This window comes from Hypomesus transpacificus, unplaced genomic scaffold (genome assembly GCF_021917145.1).
Source record: "Hypomesus transpacificus isolate Combined female unplaced genomic scaffold, fHypTra1 scaffold_100, whole genome shotgun sequence".
In the NCBI taxonomy this organism is placed as follows: Eukaryota; Metazoa; Chordata; class Actinopteri; order Osmeriformes; family Osmeridae; genus Hypomesus; species Hypomesus transpacificus.
The window spans coordinates 375,941-401,077 of record NW_025813695.1 but is presented as its reverse complement, the minus strand read 5'-3'; the positions used below and the strand labels follow the sequence as shown (position 1 = coordinate 401,077).

Here is a 25,137-nt window from a genome sequence, read left to right as displayed (position 1 = left end):
GGTGTCTTGTAGGGCTGGGAGCTTCCTGCCGATGTGCAGCTCCCATACCACACTGTGATACAACCAGACAGAATGCTCTCTGTAGTGCATCTGTAAAAGTTAGTGATGATGACTGAGTCCATACCAAACTTCTTCAGTCTCCTCAGGAAGAAGAGGCGCTTACGGGCCGCTTTGACCACCTTGTCCGTGTGAACAGACCAGGTGAGGTCATTGCTGATGTTCACCCCGAGGAACTTGAAGCAGCTGACCTTCTCCACTTCTGATCCATTGATGAGTAGGGGTGCATGCCCCTCCTCCTGCCGCCTCCTATAGTCCACAATCATCTCCTTGGTCTTGCTGATGTTAAGAGAGAGGTTGTTGTCCTGACACCATGATGTCAGGGTGTCAACCTCCTCTCTGTAGGCTGACTCGTCACTGTCAGAGATGAGGCCCACGATGGTTGTGTCATCTGCAAACTTAACGAGGAGGTTGGAGCTGTGCCTAGCCGCACAGTCGTGGGTGAACAAGGAGAACAGGAGAGGGCTGAGCACACAGCCCTGGGGGGTGCCTGTTTTGGTGATCAGTACAGATGAGGTGCGGTCACCGATTCTCACCACCTGTGGCCTCCGCGTCAGGAAGTGGAAGATCCACTTGCAGAGGGAGGTGCTTAGTCCCAGGTCCACAAGCTTGGAGACCAGTCTGGAGGGGATGATGGTGTTGAATGCAGAGCTGTAGTCAATGAACAGCATCCTCACATATGTATTCCCCTTGTCCAGGTGGGAGAGAGCGGTGTGCATAGTCAGAGCGATGGCATCCTCTGTAGACCTGTTGGACCGGTATGCAAACTGCATAGGGTCCAGTGTGGGGGGCAGCGAGGAGCAGATTAATGATTTGACTAGCCGCTCGAAGCACTTCATGATGATAGAGGTCAGTGCTATTGGGCGATAGTCGTTCAGACATGTGACCTTGGTGTTCTTGGGCACAGGGATGATGGTGGTCCTCTTGAAGCAGCTGGGGAGTACAGACAGGTTAAGGGAGAGGTTGAAGATGTTAGGGTTAGGGTTAAACCCCTGCCAGCTGGTCAGCGCAGCCCCTAAGGGCCCTACCTGATATGCCGTCTGGGCCAGGTGCCTTGCGAGGGTTGATCTTCTTAAAGCATAGCCTCACCTCGGCTACAGTTATTGTAGGCATACCACTGGCTTGGCCTTCAGGTAGCTCCACTGCAGGTCACTGTCCCTCTCAAAGCGAGCGTAGAAGGAGTTCAGCTCGTCTGGCAGTAGGACAGAGGACTGGGTCTCATTGTAGCCTCTCCTTTTGTAGTCTGTAATGGCTTTAAGTCCACTCCACATGCGCCTGGGGTCAGAGCCATGGTAGCTGGACTCCACCTTGGTCCTGTAAGCCCTTTTCGCTGCTTTGATGGCCTTCAGAAGGTCGTATCTGACCTTCCTGTACTCATCAGGGTCCCCAGAATTAAAGGCGACAGTGCGGGCTCTCAGCTTGGCCCGGACCGCAACATCAACCCAGGGCTTCTGATTTGGGAAAGACCGGACAACCTTCTTGGGGACGTCATCAATGCAGTGCTGGATGTAGCTGGAGACTGTCTGAGTATTCGTTAATGTCCCCATCTGCTGCCTCCTTGAACATCAGCCAGTCAGTGGTGTCAAAGCAGTCCTGGAGGGTCGCCACACACTCGTCACTCCATAGGTGAACTGACCTCTCAACCGGTCTGACCTGTTTAAGCTTTTGTTCATATGCGGGGAGGAGAAGAATGGAGGTGTGATCAGCCTTCCCAAAAGCAGGGCGGGGGAGGGGTTTGTAACTGCCCTTGAATGTATTACAACAATGGTCAAGGATCTGGTCTCCACGTGTTCAAGTTCAAGTCTTTTCTTGTCAGGTACACAGAACAACACAAGGTTAGACCGTGTGAAGAAGTCAATATGCTGATAGTACTTGGGCAGGACTTTCTTCATGTTAGCTCTGTTGAAATCACCAACAACAATGAAGGCTGCCTCTGGGTGCACATTTTCCAGACCATTGATAATCCCATACAGTTCATCCAAGGCAGCGGCCTTGTCTACCTGGGGGGGATGTAGACTGCACTCATGACGACCGCAGTGAATTCCCAAGGTAGATAGAAGGGTTTGATTTTTACAGTTAGCAGCTCAAGGACCGGAGAGCAGTGAGATGCTAATACCGCTACATCCGTAGCCCAGAGAGAGTTAACCATAACACAGACCCTCCATAACCATAACCCGCCCCTGCACTTCCCTGAATCAGCTGTTCTTTCCCGGCGGTATATGGTGAATCCCAACGGGGTAACTGCTGCGTCGGAGATCTCCGGAGACAGCCATGTCTCGACGAACGCCAGTACACAGCAGTTCCTAATATCCCGTTGGAATTTGACACAAGCGTTAAGTTCATCCATTTTGTTGTCGATGGACTGAACGTTAGCTAGTAAGATGGTTGGAAGAGCAGGTTTGAAGCACCGTTTCAGAGTTCGAACAAGGACTCCAGCACGCCAGCCACGTTTCTTCTTTCTCCATCTTGCGGGTAAACAGAGCGGCGAAACAACAAAGGACCAGCTGCAGTCCGAGCTCGCACTCTGAAAAGTGGAATTAAAGTTCGTAAAATAATCCTTGCCAAGTGACAACTTAATGTCCAGAAGTGTCTGCCGGTCGTACTGAATAGATAACAATATAACATTGACAAAACAAGTAACGAACACTAAAAGGACAAACAAAAAGCTGGGTTTTAGCGGAGCTCGTCGACGCGGCCATCTCTTAGGCGCACGGGAGCTCTCTTCGAAGACTAGTCATCACGGATAATTATTGTGATTAGTTCAGATGGGAAACAAAAGTGTAATTAAATTTTTGCCCGTTTTTTTTTAGTTCTCCTCCAGGAGCTTCTGAATCAGGCTGTTGCCTCGGTCATGATGTCACAGGAAGTTCATTTTTGTACTCTTACACTGAATGTTTGCTGCTTCAATCCAGATGAGTATTGAAAAGTATTTTCCACGACTGAAAAAGGTACGTGTTGAGGATGAGGACCATGTCTCGCTCTCTTATGGGTGTTAGATATGTAGATTTTTGGTACAGATTGTAGATTTTTGTAGAGATAAAGACATTTGAATGGGTTGTGAATTTTGTATAAGGTGTTAAATGTGTGGATTTTAGGTTCGGCGTGTGGATTTTGTGAAGGTGTGAATCATTTTTTATTAATATTTAATATAATAAAGTTCTGTGAAACGAATTATTAACAAAGGAAATATTTTGAACCCCCCCACCACCACTACCTGGTCAGACACGGGGCGACACCCCCCCCCACACACACACACACCACTACTTGTTTTCTAATTTGTGGGAAACACTGAACCTAAATCAGAAAATTAAAAAAACATTTGTTAGCATTTTCACAATTACGTTTTGTTTTTTGTACTTTCCATTTTATGCTTATGTCCAAAAAACTAAAGTAAAAATATAGCTGCAAGCAGCGATGCAGGTTTCTCCGTAAAATATTATAAAAATGTACATTGTAGAAGATCAAGAGTTCGACAATAATAGACCAACATTACTTCATGTTTGGCAAACAACAACAGGCTGAATGGAGATTCAAACTCAAAAGCATGTGGTTGCAAGTCAGCCTCTTTATCCTCTCTGCTACACATCAACAGTTGAGTTTACATGAATAATAAAGGCAGAGTAATGGCTTTGGGACAAAGTTTAAGCAGCTGTAATTCAGTCTATCTATTGACATATCAAGGGGAAATTGCTTATGGTACTTCAGAATGAAGTCATCCTGTTTAACTAAACAGATAATCAAAATTATGACAGGCCCAAACACTGTGGCTGGATTTGAACCTGTGACCGTACACTTTGTAGGACACCATACCAGCCCTTTGAGCTATTTGTTTAAAAAAGGAAGCCATTTCTCCTGTAGCATGCATTGTTAGATTCGGCCAAAGTTTAAACAACTGTAATTCAGTGATCTTTTGACATAGCAACATTACGCAAGGTAATTCAGAATGATGTCTTCTTGAACCCCATTAGGTTTGAAAACTATCAGTCAAAATTATATTTGATTTATTGACAAAGATATTGAGGCAATGTGGACATTTACATAAATACACCCCTTTCAGCCATTTTGTATTGCATTTCTTATCCCATTTCACACTATATAAAGACATGTATTCTACACATCTGTAACACATTTCAAGTTGATTGGAAATATGGTTCATTAGGAGAATGGTTTTGAAGGTTGTACCAAATTTGGACAGTACAGCAAAATCTATCATGGCAGACTTTATGGGTCCTTGAGGCTTTTTTGTTCCCCATAAAGAATAAGGCATGTATACCAATTTTCAGGCATTTTGGGGTAATGGGGCGCAGGGGAAATCATGTAGACTTTGGGCATGGCTTATAATGCCACCTATGGGCATAGGATCCATCCTACCAGAGGAACCCTAATAAAACTCACAAAAACAGGCCACGGACCAATTTTTTGGGGGAATGTTGTTGTGTGTCGTGGAAGTTATTAACTTTTTTGGTTATTGACCTCTGTGTGTTGCACTTGTTAGCAAAACTGAACACTGTCTTGTTGGCTGGATTCAGTTTTGCTAGCCTCTAGGAAGAATAATGGAGTTTTATCTTGTTTAGAGGAACTAAAAGTGTAGCTGTCAAGGAAGACAAGGTGGAAAGCATAGTCTAAATCAAGTTTGACCCGTGGCCTGTTAATGTATTTCGTTTGTTGGTTTTAGATTCTCCATTGAAAAATTCAAATCTGAATGAAACACGGATTGATTCAAAACTGCAATTTTGGTTTGATTTGGTGACAAGTTTGCATGCCTGGTTGCTACGAAAAACAGCAACATTGAAACACAATAAGTGAATATAAAATAAACTTACTTTTCATAAATGAATTCGTCATCCGTGCAAAAATAGTGCGTGTTTGTTGTGCTTTTGGGCTTGCTTCTCAGTGTAGCAAAATACAGTCGTTCTGTAAAAAAGTATAAATACATACAAATAAATAAAAATACATCAATGAAAGTCTGTGATAATTGTCTTACAGAACATTTATTTTTTGTTAACCACCTAGGGATAGGCATTTTGACTTATTTAAAAAGAAAGTCAACAGACCCTTAAAAAGGTGCCTTTGCCATGCAGTTTACCTTAAATAATGAAATTGGAGACCTGTACCACAGTTAGAGCTCAGATTTAGTTAATTAATAACAATTTTTGCCTTCATTAACACAAACAATTTGGAGCACCCACCGAATATAATGGAGCACCACAACTACAATTTTAATATTATAGATTTTGTGCGCTAGTTAGCTTGTCACTAGACAAAATAGCTCTTTGGCAGCGCTTTCGGGGGCATATGCAACAAAAATGGTCGCAATTGCCCTGTAGATGAATGAAAACAAACGAGTTCATGGTAAAAAATACAAAGCTCTAGTGTACACATCCTGTGCCCAAGTACAAAACAATCACAGTCACTGCGTTTACATGGATTCGAATTAATGGCTTATTTGGACTGAAATAGAATGATCAGTTTCTTGTAAACACCTTTGTTCGAATAATTGCGGTCCAACTACGATCCGATCGACACCCCGAGATAACTCGATCCGAGTCGGTTGATAATTTGGACATTTGGACTATGAACTGGACTCTGCGTCTTTGCGCATTTGAGATCCCGCCGTCCTCCCTCCCAGGTCGTGACCTGGAAGTCGAAAAAGACGATAAGTTGTCGCTGCTGGGAGCCAGCCCGGCAGAAACAAACAAACAATGCGAGCCAATAGCGCCAATAGCGCCGTTTACATTCGCAGTACTCCTATTGTCATCATGCACGAAATGTAGAGGGGACGTAGCTTATTTGGTTTCACAATGTATGCTACATGTTTGGCTACCCGCAATGTTTGGGGCTATCTCGTTGTTATGATCAGTGACCTATGCACTTTTGTAAAACTCTTTCTTTGAAGTCACTTTGGATAAAAGCGTCTGCTAAATGCATAAATGTAAATGTTTCCAAAACATTTCAGGTCCATGAAATAATATATAATAATATATAAAAAAAACAAACAGTTTTCAACATTGAATAAAAAAAACTGCATTGTGATATCACAGGAGGGGATCGCCTTTTCTGAAAGGGGTGGAGTCCTCAATATGACAGTATGAGACAATAATGTAATTATAATTTGGTCAATTTGTGTTTATTTTACAACAAGAATGAAAATGATCCCAAAATAAGCTAAAAACGTTATAAAACGAACAAGATAACAAATGACATCATTGTCTAACAGAAAATAACTTATCCAATATGACCAAAGGTATGACAAAAGTCAGTTTTAACCTTAATCAGGAAAAATGAAAAATTGGCAAACCTTTAACTTCCAAATATGTTAATTCATATTAAATAAACAGATTTGCATAGAATTTACATTATATATGTTTTTTTGGCATTATCCCAAATGACACAGGAATTTGCTACAGTGTACTAGTGAGTGAAAAATTTAAATCTGTCTAATAATGACAGAAATGTGTGTGTGTTTACAAATTAAAATGGGTTTAGTTTCCCACACTCAACTAAACACTGCTTTAATGTTGGCTAGATCCTAACGCTGTCCGGAGTTCGCTTACCGGAGTTGTAGGTGTCAATGCTCCCAATGTATCAGAACAAAATTGGGTGATTGCAGGTGTTTGCTGGTCGCTTTTTAGAGAGGCTTTATGTTTTTCTGAGTTTCCATGCGACTCTAATGCTTTTATTAGCCTGTTCCTAACCAGACCCTCGTACATTTCATTTGTACAGAGGGTCTGGGATCTCTCGATTGACAAACGTTAACTTCCTTGAAGGCGGGTCCTCTGTTGAAGTTTAAAACTATTGGATCCGCCCAGAGCCACTCTGATTTGCCATAACCAATCGCAAGCGTTCGCCTTAGCCAACTCCTTCACCACTACTGTAACGGAGCTAGCTGCCATAGCCGGAAAATCAAACTTTTCCCTTCACCCCGTGGGGAGGAGGGCCACAACATCATGGCCACCAAAAAAACTCAACAAGGAATGTTCTTGCTCCGGCTTTAACCTATATTCGGCAGCGTAGCCACAACCGCAGAATAGTTTCGCTCGCATCTTTCTCCGCCGCCATTACTGAACTACTATAACAAGTGCACGACATTAACGTCATCGTTCTCAGCCACTCCCTCTGTTCGCTGATTGGACCTGCAAAAAATGTGTTTCTGGAAACCGACTTCAGAACCGACATCCCAGACCTAGTACAGAAGAAAAATCCAAATTGAGCGAAAGTACGTAGGAGGGCAGAGCCAGGCTATGCTTTTATATCTAAATAACCGAATCTGAGCGTTTTCTTGCACAAAGTGCAGCGGGCTTCAAATTTGTTATGTTCAACAGGCTTCAACCAAGCACTAAATGCACTATTCTCTAGTTAGATCTCGTTGAACTTGCACTTACCCATATTTGATTAAAGCAACGTTAACAGAAACATTTTAACTCATTACTTCTAGTAGTAGCTTTTTTATGAGAGGAGGCACCATGTTATCCCACACTCTACATTGCAACACACTACTTTGGCGTGTTCCGATAAGTTCTGACAAGGCTGAAGTTTGCAATTTTTTTTTTTTTTCATGTGGGTGTCGTTTTGTTGTAATGTAAAAACAAAAAATACCCAAAACACATTAAAAAGCACTGAAGTTTAAAGATCCCATGAGATGATGTTTTTGGCCGTGTTCACACAACTTCTTTTTTCAGAAAAAAGCGCTGCCTTCAGTGCAACCCTATGGGAAAAGGAAAAAAGCGGCCTTTTTTTTTTAAAAGCGGACGCGTTTTAAAAACTTCTAAAAAGCGCTGAGCCTGATGCCTTTTTGGGTTCAATTTTCTCAACTTTTCAGAAAAACACTGGGTGACGTCAAGACCGAGAGAGTAGGTACGAGTGTACCTTCCCTTGTAACCTTTAGCATAGTTACCAGCCTATGGTTCCTCAAACGCCAAGCAAAAGCAAGTAATTGCATTTTATTGGCCATAGTAGCTAGCTGTCGATAAGTAACCAACGGAAAATAACTAATCCAAGTCAAGTCAAGTCTTTTATTTGTCAGGTGCACAGAACAACACAAGGTTAGACTGAGCACTGAAATTCTTAAGACAAGACAACGCAAGCACCTGGCATAACGTAACATATAAGTACACGGAACACAATTTACATCAATGCTGAGTTTAAATAAGTGAAACTTCCTAAATATACAGATAGCAATAAATATCGACTATACTAACCCTAATACTAAAACTTCCTAAATTACAGATAACAAATAATACTAATAGATAGTACACTATACGAACCCTAAATGCACAAAAAACGTGTTTCAACCCTATAACCTATTCTAACCTGAGTGGAGTACAGTACAATAGTGCAATTTTGCAGATCAGTGACTATGTCAATGACCATACAGGAGCCTGTTGACGAGGTACAGTGAGGTACAGTACTGCAAAGTTACTGATAGAGCAACCAGTAGCTGAAAGTGACAGTGTATAAGTGACTAGTGTGCAGAAAATCAATGTCCATTCAGAAGCCTGATGGCCCTTGGGTAGAAACTGTTGTCCAGTCTGCGTGTGCGTGACCGGATGCTGTGGTAACGCCTGCCAGAAGGCAACGGGGTAAAGAGACTGAAGGATGGGTGGGAACAGTCTCTTAGAATCCTGCCGGCTTTCCTTAGGCAACGTGTGTGGTAGGTGTCCTGTAGGGCTGGGAGCTTCCTGCCGATGATGAACTCAGCAGAACGGCCTTGCGGTCCCGGTCTGTGCAGCTCCCATTCCACACTGTAATACAACCAGTCAGAATGCTCTCGATAGTGCATCTGTAAAAGTTAGTGAGGATGACTGAGTCCATACCAAACTTCTTCAGTCTCCTCAGGAAGAAGAGGCGCTTAAGGGCCGCTTTGACCACCTTGTCCGTGTGAACAGACCAAGTGAGGTCATTGCTGATGTTCACCCGAGGAACTTGAAGCAGCTGACCTTCTCCACTTCCGATCCATTGATGAGTAGGGATGAGTGCATGCTCCTCCTCCTGCCGCCTCCTATAGTCCACAATCATCTCCTTGGTCTTGCTGATGTTAAGAGAGAGGTTATTGTCCTGACACCATGATGTCAGGGTGTCAACCTCCTCTCTGTAGGCTGACTCGTCACTGTCAGAGATGAGGCCCACGATGGTTGTGTCGTCAGCAAACTTAACAAGGAGGTTGGAGCTGTGCGCTGCCGCACAGTCGTGGGTGAACAAGGAGAACAGGAGAGGGCTGAGCACACAGCCCTGGGGGGTGCCTGTATTGGTGATCAGTATGGATGAGGTGCGGTCACCGATTCTCACCACCTGTGGCCTCCCCGTCAGGAAGTGGAAGATCCACTTGCAGAGGGAGGTGCTTAGTCCCAGGTCCACAAGCTTGGAGACCAGTCTGGAGGGGATGATGGTGTTGAATGCAGAGCTGTAGTCAATAAACAGCATCCTCACATATGTATTCCCCTTGTCCAGGTGGGAGAGAGCGGTGTGCATAGTCAGAGCGATGGCATCGTCTGTAGACCTGTTGGACCGGTATGCAAACTGCATAGGGTCCAGTGTGGGGGGCAGCGAGGAGCAGATTAATGATTTGACTAGCCGCTCGAAGCACTTCATGATGACAGAGGTCAGTGCTATTGGGCGATAGTCGTTCAGACATGTGACCTTGGTGTTCTTGGGCACAGGGATAATGGGGGTCCTCTTGAAGCAGGTGGGGAGTACAGACAGGTTAAGGGAGAGGTTGAAGATGTCGCTGAAGACCCCTGCCAGCTGGTACCACAGCCCCTGAGGGCCCTACCTGATATGCCGTCTGGGCCAGGTGCCTTGCGAGGGTTGATCTTCTTAAGGCACAGCCTCACCTCAGCTACAGTTAGTGTAGGCACACCACTGGCTTGGCCTTCAGGTAGCTCCACTGCAGGGGGGTCACTGTCCCTCTCAAAGCGAGCGTAGAAGGAGTTCAGCTCGTCTGGCAGTAGGACAGAGGACTGGGTCTCATTGTAGCCTCTCCCTTTGTAGTCCCACATGCGCCTGGGGTCAGAGCCATGGTAGCTGGACTCCACCTTGGTCCTGAAAGCCCTTTTCGCTGTTTTGATGGCCTTCAGAAGGTCGTATCTGGCCTTCCTGTACTCATCAGGGTCCCCAGAGTTAAAGGCGACAGTGCGGGCTCTCAGCTTGGCCTGGACCGCGGCATCAACCCAGGGCTTCTGATTTGGGAAAGACCGGACAACCTTCTTGGGGACAACGTCATCAATGCAGTGCTGGATGTAACTGGAGACAGTGTCTGAGTATTCGTTAATGTCCCCATCAGCTGCCTCCCTGAACATTAGCCAGTCAGTGGTGTCAAAGCAGTCCTGGAGGGTTGTCACACACTCGTCACTCCATATGTGAACTGACCTCTCAACCGGTCTGACCTGTTTAAGCTTTTGTTCATATGCGGGGAGGAGAAGAATGGAGGTGTGATCAGCCTTCCCAAAGGCAGGGCGGGGGAGGGGTTTGTAACTGCCCTTGAATGTATTACAACAATGGTCAAGGATCTGGTCTCCACGTGTTCAAGTTCAAGTCTTTTCTTGTCAGGTACACAGAACAACACAAGGTTAGACCGTGTGAAGAAGTCAATATGCTGATAGTACTTGGGCAGGACTTTCTTCATGTTAGCTCTGTTGAAATCACCAACAACAATGAAGGCTGCCTCTGGGTGCACATTTTCCAGACCATTGATAATCCCATACAGTTCATCCAAAGCAGCGGCCTTGTCTACCTGGGGGGGATGTAGACTGCACTCATGACGACCGCAGTGAATTCCCGAGGTAGATAGAAGGGTCTGATTTTTACAGTTAGCAGCTCAAGGACCAGAGAGCAGTGAGATGCTAATACCGCTACATCCGTAGCCCACAGAGAGTTAACCATAACACAGACCCCTCCGCCCCTGCACTTCCCTGAGTCAACTGTTCTGTCCTGGTGGTATATGGTGAATTCCAACGGTGTACCCGCTACGTTCGAGATCTCCGGAGACAGCCAGGTCTCGACGAACGCCAGTACACAGCAGTTCCTGATGTCCCGTTGGAATTTGACACGAGCGTTAAGTTCATCCATTTTGTTGTCGATGGACTGAACGTTAGCTAGTAAGATGGTTGGTAAAGCAGGTTTGAAGCACCGTTTCCGAGTTCGAGTCCGAACAAGAACTCCAGCATGCCGGCCTCGTTTCTTCTTCCTCCGTCTGAGCGGCGGAACAACTAAGTCCCAGCTGCAGTCCGAGCTCGCACTCCGAAAAGTGGAATTAAAGTTCGTAAAATAATCCTTGCCAAGTGACAACTTAATGTCCAGAAGTGTCTGCCGGTCGTACTGAATAAACGACAATATAACATTGACAAAACAAGTAACGAACACTAAAAAGACGAACAAAAAGCTAGGTTTTTGCAGAGCTCTTTTCAGTGCGGCCATCTCTTAGGCGCACTGGAAGCCACCCTGAATAATAATACTTCGCTAGCATGTATGATTTCCGTTCAGGTTACAAAAATTCTCGTCAGAAAGGCGCTTGACGTCACCCAGCACTTTTCTGAAAAGGTGCTCAAAAGGCGCTCAAGGCAGTGCTTACAAAAAAAAAGTCAAGCGTGAACACGGCCTTTGGATGCTTTTTTCCCTATTGTGACGTCACAATAGGGGGATTTTCAAAACCGAGCGTTTGAGTTCTCATTTTGTCAAAGGCGAACAATACCCAGGGCTTGGTTTACACCAATTTACATTTCTACCCACTAGGGACCAAAGGCAGGCTAGGGGAACTCATATTAATGTTAAATAACCTCTTTAAAGGGGCGATTGACTGGGTTTTTGGGGAATTTCACACTGTTCCTTAAGGTCTCCGAATAGGGTATGTAACATTGGTTGGGTTGAAAATGGCCCGGGTGCTGTTCTACGCCCCCTGATAGATCCTCTGAAATGTTCCCGGGAAAAAACACTATCTTTTCTCCTTTTATGGTATGCTCATTAATATTTAGATAAGCTGCGCGCTGATTGGTTGGTTTTCAACGAGTGAAGCTGGGGAGCAAAAACGCAACACGGCCAACAGCAGCACTCATTGAAACACTAAAGGTGGAGACTTTAAATCTATAAGCAAATAAATCTATTGTGTCTACACAACACTGTTTTCAACAGATTGACTACATATCATTTGAAATGATAACATTACTTGTTTCCACTTCTGTTGTTGAAGCAAACTGGATCGACTTAAGTGGGTAGAACGTTAGGCTACAGCTTAGCATCCAAACCATATCGTGATTCAACTCGGCTTCAGTTAGCTAGCTCTAGATATCTTGCTGAAAAAAAACCTGACAAAGCTCTGGACAAACATGCATTGTGAATTGTATATTTACATAACACGGGTTATTTATTTGAATGAAACACAGTCAGGAACATAAAACAACATTTCCCCCCCATTGCCAATACATTAGGCTAAATTATCACACATTCTACCTATGCTCTTGCCTTAGCAAGCTAAACTAGTTTACATGCCTACAGTCAAGGTGTTTTCGCTACCTAGCTGTTCTTGCATTCCCTGCAAATCAGCGTTAATAAAAAGCAGGTGATAGAGTCTAGCTGACATTGACTAGACGGGCATGGCTGATGTTTGTCTATACCGTAGCGTAGAATATCCCTGTTTAGTTTGACCCTCGACACATTTGCGCGAACCATTTCACCAAGGACGGTTTTGAAAACCTGGGACAATGTAAAGCAGGATTTGCTATGAAGCTGTTAATGTAAAGAGGAGCTTTCCGACCTTACGTTCATCACAACCGCAAACTGTAGTATGATTTTGTCGGTAACAGTTACTAGCAATGCTAACGTATCCTATATCTAGCACCTGCCTTTCTACAGTTCTTTCAAATAGATTATATAGAGAGGCGTAAGCAATAAGCCAGACTGCTTTTCGTTTTCTGGCTATTTTTCTAATGCCGACAACAGCTAGTCCAGCTAGAGTCATTTGATGTGTTTAGAAACGTAATTAGCATTCTACCTATCCTATTTACAGGACACGATAGCATTTTTTATAACTGTTAGCACAAAATCATACTGTCCTTACAGCTTGCGGTTGCAATGAGCATACGGTCGGAACAGCACCTCTTTCCAGGTTCAGCTTCCTAGCAAATCCTGCTTGAAATTGTCCAAGGTTGTCAAAACTGTCTTGGGTGAAATGTTCAGAGCAAATTAATGATTGAGTGTCGAACTTCGCCGGGATCTTCTCATAGAAAAACAGCAGCCATGCCTGTCGAATGTTTGGCTCCTTGGGAAGACTGTGAGTGTTAGCCTTCCCTGTACACAGCAACACAGCATTTACGACCATGGTCCATTTTCATTATCCTTGTTATAATAAACACGTCCTTCTTTGTAATTCCTTATAAGTAGCCTACACAGAGCAGCACACAGCTAAACTAGTATCGGAGATAGACGCTATTCGGGCTGCTCTGGATGTAAATTTTGGGGCGTGACAAAGATACAGACCAGAGCCAAAAAGGGCTGTCCCCCGTCCTACGTCACTCCGGTGGCTTTGTTGAAAAGCTAGCGTTTTACAGCCACATTTTTTCTTTTTGAGATATGCATAGGAAAGAGGTGTCAATGGACTTTGATATTCACTGTATGTTCATTTTACCCACCGAACTGTCGTTATTCAACTATGACAAGGTAAAATCGGTTTTGCAATCAATCGCCCCTTTAAGTGAAGTTTTCATGTCATGGGACCTTTAAAACTTTATAAAAGTCACATATAATCCAATACAATTTTAAGGCCAGTCATAAACAAAATTTTAAGGCCTAAAATTCGGATTACCGTATTTTTTCGATTAAACGCCGCCCTCAAATACCGCCCTTAAATAAACTCTGCACCAAAAATACAGAAAACTGTTATTTAATTGGTTAAATTAAAACACTATTTATTACACAAGTAAATCATCAGTGTACAATATAAGATTTAAAAAACGAATTTGCCTTTCATCAACCCCCAAGTTTGAGTGCTACAGATCTGTTCTTACATGAGGAGTGCATGCTTTCTGCACAGCTTTCTGTTTGAAAGCTAAAGTGTAAGAACGTTTCGACATGCTGCTTCAGATTTCAACACAATGTAGAACACTTGTATTTGAGACAGTTAAAGTACTACCCACGGTACGTCTTTGGAAAAACCTTGTAAATGGTTCGCACTTGTACTCCCGACTCAATGCGCAGCTTCAATTTTACACTAGGTTTTGTGTTTGACCTTGTCTATTCTTTGTTTGTCTATGGCCGCACTGCAGCTACAATTCACTAAATCTCTCTTGCTAATTAAATGCCGCCCTTGAATAAACGCTGCACCAAAAATTAACATTGTGTAATAAACACTGCAGCGTTTAATTGAATTTAATACGGTATTTGATTTTAGACTTAAAACTTTGCAAGGATCCGCGGAAACCGTGAAGAAGAACGTCAACTTGACAGTGACTAGTAGTTCTGGGCGATATGGGTAAAAAATAATCGATATCAATATTTATATTTCCATTCGATAACGCTAATTAAGACGATAAACTAGAGATCCGTAGTAGTAGCAAAATGAGTCTCTCCCTCAACTTTTTCCCTACACTCGGCATAAAGTTTAGGCAGCGCGGTGTGAGAGAAATGTTTGCGACCTGGGGTCAAGTAACTTGAGCTTTTTAAAACCTTGCTTTTTATCGATACTTTGGTGCAAACTCACACTTTATGCATGTTCCAACGAGTGATTTTGCTTTGAGTGGTAAAAAAGGTTTGTCGTATTACCAGACTTGGTAGCCACCTATTTGTTTACTACACAATTTGCACCGAACATTGCTCTACTCTTTGTCGGATTTCAAAAAGCCAAACCACTTCCAAATAACTGAAGAAGACAAACCCTTTTTATCAATAATATCTTCTCCATGGCTACGCTGCCACTGTTTTCGGCAATAAGACTTATTTTCCGCGGTTAACATTAGTTACTCCACTCGAGGTGCTCAGTATATCTTTGTGAGCGTAGGCTACCATTTCTCCGCAACTTCCTGCTGCACCACAGAAATTAAATGGAATGCTGCTCCTAATGATTCTCTATTGATATTATCGATATTATTGAAAATTAATTAATGTTAAGATATCTTTATTGAGGGAAGTCATTACCTCGATAAATTATTTGTATCGATTTATCGCCCAGCCCTAGTAACTAGTTTTCTTTTTTAAAGGCTTCCCACAGAACTATAAAACAACAACTAGATGGATTGATGCTTTTCAAGCTTGGTATGGCCATCAGACCTAGACAATGATTGGAAAGCACAAGTAGGATACTATCTATAACTAGAGCTTGTTTGTAGGAGGAAAGAGACACTTAAGACACTGCCTACTTTTTCAGCTCAACCTAATCAATACAATAAAGTACTCTTGTTTTGTACTTGGCTGAACACTATCAATAAGATGCCTTACTGCACTGATCAAAGTGATCAACTTCTGTATGCCTGGGAGAATAATGTCTCTGTACTGAGCCCAAATCTCTATCAACCTGCTCCCTTAATCTATAAAAGTCACCTCATAGTGTCTTTGATCTTTCTCAAAATATTGCTACCAATCTAAATATTGCTACCAAGCAACACTTTTACTGTAGCTAGCTGGAAAGCATGTGTATCAGACTATAAACCAACGGACTTCTGGTTGTGAAATTAGTTCTAGTTATTGGTGTTTGTTGGCATAAAAAGTTATTCTTCTCTTATTAGCCTAGTAAGTACATCTGATTAGAGCTAGCAACAATGAATTGCAGATTTTAGGGTCCCATATCTTCCAGCTAGCTCAACGCTCGGCAGGAATTTCAGGTCCACTCACTAAAAACAAACTTGACCCTATCACTGGAAATATTGTATAATAAAAATGTTTTATTGAATGCAATTGGTTGACTTGTATATTCTGTTCTATTTACCAAACTCCTTTCTTGTCTTAAATTGAGCAGTTGATGGTGTGATTGTTATCTAGATTAGATTCAACTTGCATCAAGTACTACAAATCTAAATGTTAACGTGGAAAATTGTAAGTGGGCTGATGAATAAAAAGCGTGCTTAACAAGTCCCATTTACTCCAACAGTCGAAAGTTAAATGTTCTGTCGAACAATAGTCCTCATTAGGTCACAGTACGGTAGCTAGCATAGCCATTTCTAGCACTGCTTCACAATATTGTTGCCTAGTGTTATAGGTTATTGTAATACATAAATGTTAATCAAGTATCAGACATATACATGATGCAAAACACCAGTAACCAATTGATATGTGTTAATATACCAATAATGTCAGTAAATCGAGATTGTGCTGCTGTCTGGCCCGTCGAAAACCATTCAAACAGGTTGACAGCTGTGGGTTTTTAATGGAGCTACTTGAACCACGTGATCATTTGTCGGCAAGACCAAAGCATGTCGCAACTCTCTTTTTATATGGCTCTGGGATAGGCCACATGTACATGTACATTTACGTTTTGTGCTTGTAATGCGACCAACATTTTAAGAGCCCCGTGATGAGTTTTGATCCACTCCTACGTCTTACAAATGAAGTTCAAGTTAAGATTTGTATTTTTGAGCTCTACAAATGAACTCTAAGTCATCTGCTGAGTTTGCTTAATGTCTACAATCAGTCCATACTAGAGCTGAACGATTAATTGCATTTGCGATAATATTGCAATGTGACAAAACAAGATTTTGTAATCGCAAAGGCTGCGATTTTATTTTGGTCATGTGACACGCAAGAGTAATGCAGTTTACAGACGAAGGATCAACTTTGCATGTTACACTTTACCTTGACGTGTACGATGGCCTCAGGCTTGACAGAAAGTGACACTAAAGACACTTTGCCAATTTTGTCTTTAAAAAAGATGCTGCGCAGTGTCAAGTATTGTGCAAAACCTGCCTGGCTAACATTGCTACCTCACGGGGCAACACTACCAACCTATTTAGGCCCTAAAAAATTACTCAAGCAGTAACAGCGTTCATCATGAAAGATATGATGATAGGTGATACACATACAGAAGGATCACTATGGCTGTCAGTGCCATACTGTTTCTGTTAGGCTACTGACTGAATCAGAAATGTTCAGACAGTTTTTCTTTTAAGATTTAACCTTTAGATGCATGAGTTCTAAATATTTCCGACGGTCCCCACAGCACAAGTTATTTTTCCGAAACGGTAGCTAGCTTTAGTTAAGGAAGTGCAACACATGTTTTTAGCCTACGTTTAGCTTTGATTTACCTAAATATTTTCGAAGAGGTAAAGGCGGTATGTTTCCCGTAATTTTTCTGAACTTTGTGTGTTATGTTGCTGACTGGAGATTAGTAGTATATATCTATGTTTATTAATAAGAAATAATCGCATATTAAATCGCAATTGAAATGTTAGTCAAATTAATCGCAATAATCTTATTTTCCGAAATCCCTAATCCACACAAATCTTTTGCCTTTAGGCATACATGCATTGTGATTGTTACTGTTCTGTTATTGTCATAAGTACAACCTTAGATATTGTAGGTGACTGTTACTGTCAACAAATGAGTGTTGTTCAGTAACCTATTTTTGTTTGCTTTGGTAAAAACACTTGTCTGTCTAGTATGTAAATTAAAGTGTGAATGAGTAGTATTTGTTTCCTAATAAGGCATTTTTGTGACTATCCAACACAGATGTAGGATCCTTGTTTATGCAAATACACACAGATAGACACGAAGGTAGCAAGCTAATTTAGACACACTTAAAATTCCCAGGCCATAGGATTACGAATAGGATAACAAAGTAAAGTCGTGTACTCGCTGTGAAATATTTTACTATTGATTGTTCTTCTACAGGTACAGTCCTGCACTTTTTTGTGGTTCATGTTGTTTTAATTTGTAACTTGTATAACTGCATGCTCTTATGGGTCTTCCCCTTTGGCACTTGTTTAGTTTTTCACAATGTATGCTTCATGTTTTGGCTGCTTGCAATGTTTGGGACTACCTCGTTGTTATGATCAGTGACCTATGCTCTTTTGTAAAGCTCTCTCTTGGAAGTCGCTTTGGATAAAAGCGTCTGCTAAAAGCATAAATGTAAATTACTTATCGGAGTACCCAGTGCGTCAGGGACACTACAAATCTCTACATTGTTTGAAGCGTTTCACATTTACACGTTTAAATATATGTTGGAAAAATGTTGCATGAACTATGACACCTGGAATGTTTTTGTTACCATATTGTTAATGCTAAATGAATGTTTGCTAATTTAACTGCTTGTATTTTTTACTAGATATTAACCATAGACTGTACAGCCGTGGCCAAAAGTTCCTCGGAGAGCAACTTCTCCCAACCATCCAAGAACAGTTTGTTGATGAACAATGCCTTTTTCAGCATGATGAACTAGGCGCTGATAACATGCTGAATTGTCTTTTTCCTCTTTAGTCCGGAGGATGCAGCGTCTATGGTTTCCAAAGATAATTTCTAATTTAGATTTGTCTGACCACATTTTTTCCCACAGGTTTAAATGAGTTTCAGGCCAGAGAAGATGGCAGTGTTTCTGGATCATGTTTCCATACGGCTTCTTCTTTGTATGATAGAGCTTTAACCTGCATTTGTGAATGGCATGGCAAACAGTGTTCACAGACAAAGATGCAAGGATTTCCATTGCCTGTTTTTTAGGCAGTGACATTTCCTACGTTTAAACAGTTGATATGTTTTCAGTGATATATTGTGAATGACATGAGTTTACGAGATTTGCAAATTATTGCATTCTGTTTTTATTTACATTTTACACAGCGTCTTAACTTTTTGGAATTGGGGTTGTATTACAGAGCCACCTACTGGTGACTTGTATCTTAGTTGCATGTGTGTAAAAATCTATGTGACAGTGTGTAACATGTATTACGTCCATTCGAAAAATGGTGTATTATTTATTGTTCAAGTTCAAATTTGCTTTAGTAATGAAAAAAAGCCATCGATTCTTTCTTTGACGTTGTGTATCTGTGTGTGCATGTATGTATTATATGTACCCTTGGTGGGTGGGATCAGGGTTATTGATTGTATAATTTTACTGAAAATTCACTTTTGCAGTGGTGTCAGAATTAGGCTAACGGTGTGTGTCCACTACAGCAGAACGGCGGGCGCAGGGCGTCGGCTTCCAATTAATTGTCAATGAAACTGGGCGTTGACACACGTCAACGCTCGCGTAGGGCATTGTGGGAAGGCGAGCGAAGCAAGCTGGAATTTCTCAACTTTGTGTAAATGAGGACCGTTAAACGCTGCCGTTGGCCAATCGGATTGGTTTCTTGTTTCTTGTAACATAGCAACCGTTGGTCATGGTAAACATTTTCTAGGTATCTCCGTTTCAAGATGGAGGAAAAACTTATCACGTGTGTCTGCATACCCAGTCTGGCGCAGGGTTGCCGAAGCTAACGGCTTCCCTGGTGTGTTTTTTGTACTTTTAAATTCAGTCTCATCACATTACGTTATTTTCTTCTGTGCTAGCTGCATTGACTAGCTAGCTCACCGGGCACACGATTGACATTCGACATTGAAATGCTGGTTGGCAGTCACTCAATAATATAAAAAACCGTACACATGTCAACGTTTATGTCTGATAAATCTTTCTTTCTAGTTGAGGTTTGCAAAAAGATAAGATTATGCTACATCTAGTCAGCGTATCTGATTCCTTGCATCATGTGTGTAAAAGCTGTATTTTGATTGAGACAGGAATGAGGCTGAATGAGGATTTAAACTCATGAGCATAAGGTTACAAGTCAGTCTCTTTATCCTCTCTGCAACAGTTGGTGTGTACACCAACGGTTGAGGTTTTATGAATAGAAAGTATTAGCTTTGATCAGCTTTGGGACAAAGGTTAAGAAATGGTTGACATTTCAAGGTGAAATTGCATGAAATTGCACATCAGAATGATGTCACCTTGAAGCCAATAAGGTTTGAAAAACCATCAGTCAAAATTATATTTGATTTATTGACACAAAGATATTGAAGCAATGTGTACATTTACATAAATACACCCCTTTCAGACATTTTGTACTACATTTCTCATTCCATTTCACCCTATATGAAGACATATGCCCGCACACTATCCCCATCCAATGCTGTTTCCCTCTCTCCCAGCGCAGGTCACGCCAAAGCAGAAATGCTGCAGCAGCCGCATGAGGTTTAGATGTACTCCAAAACTTGCCTCCCACAATCAAAACATATTAACTGCAACATTGTTTTTCAACCTTTCTCAAAGATGGCTTGAAAACTTAGGATATTGACTCTCTACTTGAGTAGATCTCTTTGCAGAATCTCAGTCAATCAACAATCAAGAATAACCTCGTAGGCAACTGGGCTTGGGCACAGCCCACATTCAGTTCCTAGCGAGTATAGCCCGTGATAGTAAAGTGTCCGACTCTCTGTTCCCATTAAACTACACAACATGCACACTCAGGGTGACCCAACAAGATTTTGTTACCTGATAAACAATGGCCGGGTTTCCCAGATTCGTTAAGAAGCTCTTAATGCTAAGATCTTCTTAAGAACGTTTTAAGAGCGTTCTCCCGGCCAATAACATTACAAACATCTAACTGAACGAACACAACAACTGAAATCCCTCGCATGGCTGTTGTAACCGAACTATTTTCCACAAGTCTTGGCTTTTTGACATACCGCACTGCATGCTGGTACACAAGAGCACTGACTCTGATTATCTAGATGTACTCCGACTGCGTGATATGACGAGGTGCTAGTGACGCGCTAAGGTCTCAGACTCTCCTGCATTAACAAGTTCTCCCCGATTAGCAAGCTATTTTTACTAATGTTTTGTTAGCGATTGAATGGTAATGCAAGCTAGCTAAAAACAATGTTAGTTGGCTTGGCTAAACTGGTTTTCATAGCAAAATAAATCAACAAAAGATTACATCCAAGATAACAATTTCGCCAAATCTGACTGCAGCTTTAAATACCATATGTACTGTGTTACGGTTGTTTGCGTTTAAACAACTTGCTTAATGAATTAAATGTCTGTTAAATGTTAAATCCAACTATAAATGTAAAAAAGAGAGAGTTCCAATCAAATCTGAATTATTTTTAAACCTAGAGGTTTAAAAGGCTGCCTTTGCTTAAACTGACACGCACTCAGAGAACTGAGTTTAAACATTTAGTCTAAATTTTTTACTCTACTCTTACGGCATGACTATGTTTAACTTAATGTCTGCACCTCTCTGTCACCAACTGTCTCTGGAGTGGGGGGTGGGGGCTTCACAGGGTGTCTACAGGTAAAAACAAGTTCAATTGAAAACTTTTTGAGAACTCTTAATACCACTTCCAAATGAAATTAAAGACCAAACTTACGATGGAAATACAAATCAAAAGTGGAAATATACAGAAATCTTTCCAAGTAAACACTGATGTCTGTTCAATATGAACAGTATGGTAAAAAGACAATAATCGGTTGAGTTTAAAAACATTGACTAAATTAAATGTGTGTAATGCGAAAGGATAACACAAAAATTTAATTGCTGTATTCAATTACATTTTGTATTACACTATGGTGGAAATGGTGGAGCAGAAACTAGCAATTCCATGAATCCCATGGAAACAAAGGCAAATGTGTGAGATGTACTGGAGCACAAATCATCCAAGAAGCAGTAATTCTCTTGAGGTTTTTTTTTCAGATGAATAATCATTGGATTCAGGTCAAAAGTCTATCACTTGAACTGCTTTAATCACTTAGGACCCTCAAAGTCAGCAGCTTGGCATGCTGGGACATGGAAAGGATTAAACATTTTGACTTTCATCAAGGTAAAACATTTTGGTTTGTCCTTTTTCATCAATGTCCTCAAAAAAGCAGTCTGCATGAACTACTGTGGGCTCACTTTCTCAGGGCATATGACGAATGAAACAGGCTTGCCTTGAAAAATCTGATATACTGGCTATCTTTAGCAGGCTCTTGTCTACAAAAAGCAGTCCTCCCTGATGTTTTTGGAGTAGAATTGAGTGAAATACAAAATTGTTTACACTTTATAAACGTGAAACCAGCTAAATATAGGCCCTAATTTGTTTACTAAATCGCCAATTTTGTAGCAGGGCTCAAGTTTTATCAAAAGTTTGGCGTGAGATTACCATACCAGGTTTCTTAATGTCTGGTTTTTAACTCTGTGTAACTCGGGACAACTATCAATTCCGCAGAAATCTGTGCTTCTCAGCTTGAGAAATGGTTGAAATGTGTGAGCCTCACAGAAAATGTGTGAGATTTGAGAAGACCTGGGCCCTCATGTATAAAGGATTGCGTAGCTTTTCGAAAAGTACCTACGCACAGAAATATTCACATGTATAAAACCGGTCGTACGCCAGGTCCTGCGCACCTTACCTTTATAAATCACAATCAACGTGACATTGACCACACGTGAACGAGCCACTGACCCCGCCTTGCCTCCTTCCATAAATTAATATGCAGATGGACTATAAATGCGCTCCTGAGGTCATTTCTTTGTCTGAATAACCGTATTTCTTCAAATAACCGCCGTCCTCGAAGAAACGCTGCATCAAAAATGAACGTCAAACGCTGCAGCGTTTATTCGAAGAAATACGATGACTGTGAGATCGAGGTTCTGACAACAGAGGTGGAGGCGAGAAAATGTGTCCTGTTTGGCGGCCTGTCATCAGATATTAGCGACAAAAGAAAGTGGGCGGAGTGGAAAACTGTCACTATTTGCGCCCTTTCTTGTTTTTAACATGTGGCTCTTTGAGATTTACCTAAATGTAAAGTGCATTACAAATAAAATCATTATTATTATTTTATTTTATATTTAAATTGTTGCATTCTTAGATTGTTTAGTACTTAGAAATAGTTAAACTTTTGTACTTTCACTTAACTTAAGATTTGTATATGTTTAGTGTTTTGCACCTCCCTGCCACAGTAAATTCTGTGTTTGTATTACATAGGCTACATGGCGAATAAACCGAATTCTGATTGTAATTGTTATAGTGCCATAAATGCTGTGGGTTAAGAGAACCGGACCATGGCAGAAATTAAGAAGAAATGATCCAATGTAAAACTTGAAATGAAGAAACGAGTGGTGGTGCATCGTGACAGCATGGCAGTTTTGCGTGACATGCATTTCCTGAGTGATTTTGTCGTTCGTTTGACACCCTCAAGTTTAACAGAAGTTATTAAGTGGTGGCGGATTAAACAGAAGGCTATATAGCATTTCCCGTTTTGGGTTTTGGCATTTTGATGTGATCATCCACATTAATGATTAAACTTTTATTTTGATGGTTTTTTTGAATCGTCAACGTCATGAACGTAGTAGTGGAAACTTTATTTTGTAATGTTTGGTGAGTTTCGGCACTTTTCAGTTAAAATTCGCCATGTTACAGAAAAGACTTTGCGGACGGTCCGCACATTCTCACGTCTGCTCAAAACTTTCTGTGACGGCCCGCACATTCTCACGTCAAGTACATCTTTATACATCACAAAGTGTGCGTGAAAACCAGCGTACGCAAGCTTTTTGTGCGTACGCAACGTTTATACATGAGGCCCCTGGGGCCCGTTCTTCGCAAGTTGCTAACTCAGTTGGCTGGATTTGATTATTGACAAAATATTCTATTTTGTGGAGCTCCACCCCATAGGGAAGCTCTGCTCCTATTGGTTTGCCCGCTGCCTAGGGCAGCTAATGAAGATCAAAATGTATCCGCACCTGTCACTCACACAGGTGCCCTTATATAAGGGGGTAACAGCTGTCACTCTTTTTGACGAAGATTGAAAGAAGCTTTCAAAAGAAATATGAGCTTTTCCATACCGCCTCTGCCGGACAAAGCTCTTTTGAGAGCTCAGTGCAGGTGCCGCCATCTGGAAGCCGAGGGAGACCACCACAAATTTTGCTTTGTGTGTATGGGACCTCGGCAGGCCAGAGACAGTCTGGTGAAATCCCCGGTATGTAACGAGTGCGCTAGTCTCTCTATAAAGGAGAAACAGAGGCGTCACAAGTTCTTCCAGGTAGAAGAGCCCCTCGAGGACGTGGTTTCGGCCCTGCTCTCCGATGAGGATAGTTCAGGGTCAGAGGACCTGTGCGTACTCGAGGTGGCTAGCGAGGCGCTACCTCTAGGGCGGGACCCTCCTGTGGAGGAGTTCCTGCAGGGTATCTTGGGCTCGACCCCCTTCTCCTTCTCTGAGGGAGCAGGAGGCGTGTCGAGCTCGGGCTCAGAGGAAGACGAGGGACCGTCTCCCACCCCTCCCGTCTCCTCTCCTCTATCCAAGAGAGCCGACTTCCCCATCTCGATTGCCCATAAGGCAAGCATAATGGGTGTTGCCATGCCAGTCTGTCCTCCCGTGGAGGAGGACGATCCATGGGATGTCGGCCCCTACGCTAAGAGGTCCAGACCGTCTCGCCCTGCCTGCCCCGCTATGCCAAAACTGTCAACTCAAGTGGAGGCTCGTGGGACGCGCCATTGGCAGCAAACGCTCCGGTGAAGGCGCCGGTTCCCTTTTCCTGGGTGGACAGGATGCTGGAAGCGGTTAAGACCGCCCCCCCCCCACTCTGGAACCATCGCTGGTGGCGTATTTGGTTCCAGGGGCGAGCGCTTGGTCCACCAACAGAAAGGCGACCCTGCCAAGCCCGCGAGATAGACTTACGGGCTCACTGGCTGATAAAGTTTACATGTGGGGAGCGCAGGCGGCAGCTGCCTCGAGCAATGCTGCTCTGCTCGTGGCAGCGGTTTCCAGGATGTCCACAGGGAGGTCTGAAGGGCTGTCTGCTGATGAGGTATCCTAGATTTCCAGGATGACGTCAGCAGCGCGGTCCCTTACATAGGGTGCGGCGATTTGCGCGGGGCGCTCGATGGCGAGCGTGGTGGTGCACCGCAACCTCTGGCTGTCCTTGACAGCTACGAAGGACGCGGACAAAACCGCCCTCCTCAACGCCCAGTCCGGCAGTAGCCTCGGCTTCCGAGTGCTTCTCCCGGCTGGAGGTGGAGAGGAAGCATCTGTCGGGGCACATGCCTTTAAAGAGAAAATCTCCCGCCACCTCCTCTTCCCTAGCCTCAACAGGGACATCTCAGGGCAGGAAACGGAGCGCTTGTCGTCCGGCGGCGGCGACCAGAGTGATGGCAGCATCTCAGGCGCCC

General features: G+C 42.7%; 1 protein-coding gene across 5 annotated transcripts in view; it reads right to left on the bottom strand.

The window, feature by feature from the left end:
- The window catches only part of cdc14ab (cell division cycle 14Ab), a 185,429-nt gene that overhangs the window by 134,986 nt on the left and 25,306 nt on the right, over positions 1 to 25,137 (bottom strand). For 4 of the 5 annotated variants that reach the window (XM_047050087.1, XM_047050086.1, XM_047050084.1 and 1 more), the window contains exon 2: positions 4,881 to 4,971. In XM_047050087.1, the coding sequence (XP_046906043.1) occupies positions 4,881 to 4,971 (91 nt within the window). Of the gene's footprint in view, positions 1 to 4,880; positions 4,972 to 5,540; positions 5,583 to 25,137 lie in introns of those variants that run through there. The other variant, XM_047050088.1, reaches the window with a different exon arrangement.